The sequence below is a fragment of the Ixodes scapularis genome, unplaced genomic scaffold (genome assembly GCF_016920785.2).
Source record: "Ixodes scapularis isolate PalLabHiFi unplaced genomic scaffold, ASM1692078v2 PGA_scaffold8__174_contigs__length_109621045, whole genome shotgun sequence".
NCBI classification, from domain to species: Eukaryota; Metazoa; Arthropoda; class Arachnida; order Ixodida; family Ixodidae; genus Ixodes; species Ixodes scapularis.
The window spans coordinates 35025924-35029962 of NW_024609883.1; the positions used below are offsets into that span (position 1 = coordinate 35025924).

The 4039-nt window shown below is 48.3% G+C and overlaps 1 protein-coding gene across 1 annotated transcript; it reads right to left on the bottom strand.

The window, feature by feature from the left end:
- Positions 1-1113: 1113 nt before the first annotated feature.
- Positions 1114-2659, bottom strand: LOC121833549. The gene is made up of 3 exons (XM_042286952.1): positions 2654-2659; positions 2387-2542; positions 1114-1317 (listed from the first exon to the last, which is right to left on the bottom strand). The coding sequence occupies exons 1-3, from the start codon at positions 2657-2659 to the stop codon at positions 1114-1116; spliced, it is 366 nt and encodes a 121-aa protein (XP_042142886.1).
- Positions 2660-4039: the final 1380 nt, after the last annotated feature.

Here is a 4039-nt window from a genome sequence, read left to right on the forward strand (position 1 = left end):
GATATCTGGTTAGAATGTTCAGGAGTTTGCAGATGCGTACTGGTCTAGCCTTGCCAAAGTATACTCGTACAGACCGCCACTGATTCAGAAGCTTCTTTGTCGCGGTGAAATTGTGAGGATAAAGAGAACTATTTTAGTTCAGTCTTGCATTCGCAAAGCTTGATGACGTAATTATGGGATCGAAACCACCTGGCCTAAGAACAGTCAAGCGGGGCTCATGGATTGTACACAAGAACTGCCTGAGCACTCGACTTCGGCTCGTAACAATCTACGCCTCGGCAGACACTCGGGCTAGTGTCCAACCGCTGCGGGGATGAGAATATCCGACCTCTATTAATGTCTGGAGCTCAGCAAGCGTTTTCTACGTTGCCAACTTCAACACGTGCCTATGATTAACGTTGGCGGCCTAGAATATGCACCAGGCCGGGCGGCCGCTTGTTCTGACTCCGAGTTGAGGGGGCGAACGATGCTCATCTTACTCGAATTGTTTTGGTGACAACCGTAACCCACACAAAAAACTAATGTTGAAAAACAGCGCCACTAAGACGAGGACACAAAGAGACGAAAAGAACACAAGACAAAGCGCTGTCTTGTGTTCTTCTGTCTTGTGTTCTCTTCGTCTCTTTGTGTCCTCGTTTTAGTCGCGCTGTTTTTCAACATTAACTCTCACCAACTCGCCCAGTTGTCTATCCTTATCAAAAAACTAAGACAAGTTCATTTAGTTATTAACGTTAGCGAGTGATTCTAAGTAGTGTTTAGCGAAAGTTTAAAAAATCGTTTCTTGGCTCCTTTAATGACTTCGTTATCCACCACATTAATATTCATTTCCAGCTAAAAGCAGTGTGTTCTTTGTTCTTAGGTAGAGTTTTCGTTTAGTTTTTATTGTTTCACCATGCTCTGTTATCGCAAGGCCACCGTAGCCGGTCAAGTTTTCTATCAGACGCTTTTTGTCTGGTGTCCTCGGCCAATTTGTTGTAATGAAGATAAAGGTCAAATACAGGAATAGTGCATTTCGATTAGCGAACATCATACAAGTAGATAACAACGACAAAATGGACTCGTGGCAGTCGTGACGATCCTCTTCAATGCACCCTTTGGTCTTAGTCCAACTTTTCATATCGGTGGCCGGAACACGAGGGGCGCCTGGGGGTCCACCGACACCTCCAGTGCCTCCGTGGCGTTGTAGAGGGTGCTCCTGACCTCCGAGACGGAGTCTCCCTTGAGGCCCTGCTCTTCGAGCTCTTCGAAGTAGGCGTCCACGCGGTCCTTCGTGTTGGGCTCCCAGTGGTACTCCGGCACGAAGGCTAGGCTAGGTTTCTGAACCAGAAGACAGCAGTTTGAGTTCCACGTTACCAGGGCTCGCGAAATGTTTCGCCAAACGATCTATCGAAGATGCAGTTACATTTAGTGTCGAGACCGCTTATAACGAAATCAACGGATATTAAAAATCACTTCGCTATATCCGCTATTTCGTTATAACCGGTCTCGACAGTACACGTGCTAAAATGTTCCTAAGCTACATAACTCTTTCAAAATTTAACTGTGCTTCTTTAAGGTGAATAGAAGTAAAAGTTGTAAGCGGCGGACTATAGTTGTTTTCTATCGCGCCTCTATTGCACAGGTTGTACGAGGGTATACATTAAGTGCGCGTCTAAACGCACGCTATAGTTCGTTCCATCTGAACAGGCAGTAGTCGCAAAGCGGTGAGCTTCTTGCGATTGATGGCGCCTCAACTACAGGAATGCTCGGGTAGCGGTAGTGCCATGCTGTAAAGGCTACCCAGGGAAGCTCTTAGCCTGTGCTATTATTTTATATTAATGAAGGACATGGTATAGGTTCTCCAAACTCCAGTGCTGCGAAACCACGAGCCCAAGCTACCAGCTCGCGACCAAATGCTAGAGCTTCCACTACGGTCCTTCCTACAGTGGAATGAAGTGACCGGAGAAATATTCGCGCACCGGTAGTCCCTGAGGCCACGATGAACCATTTTAAATATCAAACGTCTCCTTTGCATTATTTAGAGCGCAGCTCTTGGGCGCTAGTTTCCGGCTTGAGCGGCGTCGGCGTAACCACGACCCCCCCCCCCCCCCCCCGAGGACCTCGGGAGAACCTTAGGTTCCTTCGGGAGGACCTCAGGTTCCTCCTCAGGGAGAGGGGGGGGGGGGTCACGTGACCCCTTCCCAGGTCACGTGATTCCCCGAGGTCACATGACCCCCCCCCCCCTCAGGACCCTTCCCTCCTCCTCCTCAAGAGCTGCGCTCTTATTCGGCTTTACAGATTGTTGTAAGCGGCTTTCACATTTTTTTCTCTCAGCAAGCAAGGCCCCATGTCGCATCCTTTCTCGCCCAATGCTCCGTAGTATGACTGGTAGTTTTGACCGACGTACCCGGATATTTTCTAGGAGACAGGCCGTAGCTCCGATGGGAATCTGAAGTAAGCCCGTGCAACCGATGATCCAAGCGAGAGCCTCGTACTCGCCGGGAAAGCGCATCTCGAAGTATCGCGGCGGTTTGTAATCAGACAGTCGATGAATGTAGAACACCTGCCGAAGAATCACCCGAGAAAAACAAGAAATCTCAAAAATCGAGAAGTTAACGTTTCCACAGCCGCATATCAGTAAGGCCGGACGGTAAAGTTAGCACGAAAACGATACCAGCATCTTGCGTACAGCAGTTCACTCGGACAGAACGACCAGAATGAGTTCAATCAACTCCACAACTTTGGCGAAGCCCATTCAGGTGCAAAGACATATATAAAAACAAAATGGCGAGTGCTTGTTCGTACTAACTGGATCGCTCTCTGTCAGTGACCGGAAGCATTCGCGACTCTAAAGAAGTGCATTTCATCCCCTTTTTACCTGCTTCGTGCTTCGGCCGTCAGGTAGCGCCAGTTTTCGCCACACGCATAGGTACCCTAGTAGCTCCCTGCTTCACTCGTACAAATCTTTTCCGCTGGGTGTCCTCGCCTTCTCTGGAGTTTGATCAGCGTTGGCTAAATGGCGCAAGCCGCCACCTGATTAAAAGACTTCAGCCAGATTCATTTATTGATCTATCCACTGCGACTAGAGCTACTAGAGCTACGCTTTCTTGCGTGGAAATTAAGGTCTATTTTACTAAACATGTAATAGGAACCAAAAAGCGATCAGCGGAACCTGCTATCACTTGTGTAGACGTATATTTTCTACTGCGAAAGACGGATGCTAAGTCACTGAAAAGTTCCGAGAAGCGGTTCTAACTTTAGAGTTCGATAACGCTAAGTTTTGGAGCTTCGGCGCCTAAACCTAACAAAATGCGCTGCAGTCAGGTGCAGTCTGAGATACTAATGAAGCGCAAGTTAATTCCTTACTGCGAAAACGCGGTTCGCGTTTCTCGGCCGACACCCTGTACTCCCAGTGCATGAGTAAAAATATAAATGCATTACCTACAAGCTAGGGCCGCGTAATTGATCGATTAACTAGGCCGATAATCAATAAATGTCCTAATTACAGGCTAAATTCTTGTCTGATTAATCGATTAATTTTTTTTTGTCGCGGTTATTTATTTTGAGGCTGTCAAGCTCAACATCAAAAATTGATTCATTTCAAAATGGGTCTTTAAGTAGTCACGTTTTTAAAAAATAAACGAACGCGAGCGCGAACGCGAACGCGAGCGCAAGTTCGTCTGCTTCATTTGCAGGGGTTGCAGGGACGTCAGAACGCCGAGCTCTGAAAGACCTGTAGCTCTCAAGTTTTGAACAGCGCTCCTGGCGAGAAACATCGGATATTTTTAGGTCGCGTGCGTTGCGTTGCGTCCTTTCAAACGCTGTGTTAGTGCGCGTAAACCATGAGCAAACGCCGAAGGAAGCTGGCAGACGCTAGTTTACGACCGTGGAAGGTACGTGGGGGGACGCCAGGACGCCGCTTCACGTCAGCAATAAGTGGTCGCGTCATCGCGAACGCTAGCGAAGGCCCTTCTTTTGTGGTCGCGTCTCGTGAACGCTACAGCGCCCCCTCGCCTAGAGAAACAAGCCCATTGGCTCCGATTGAAGGATAGTGGGTAGA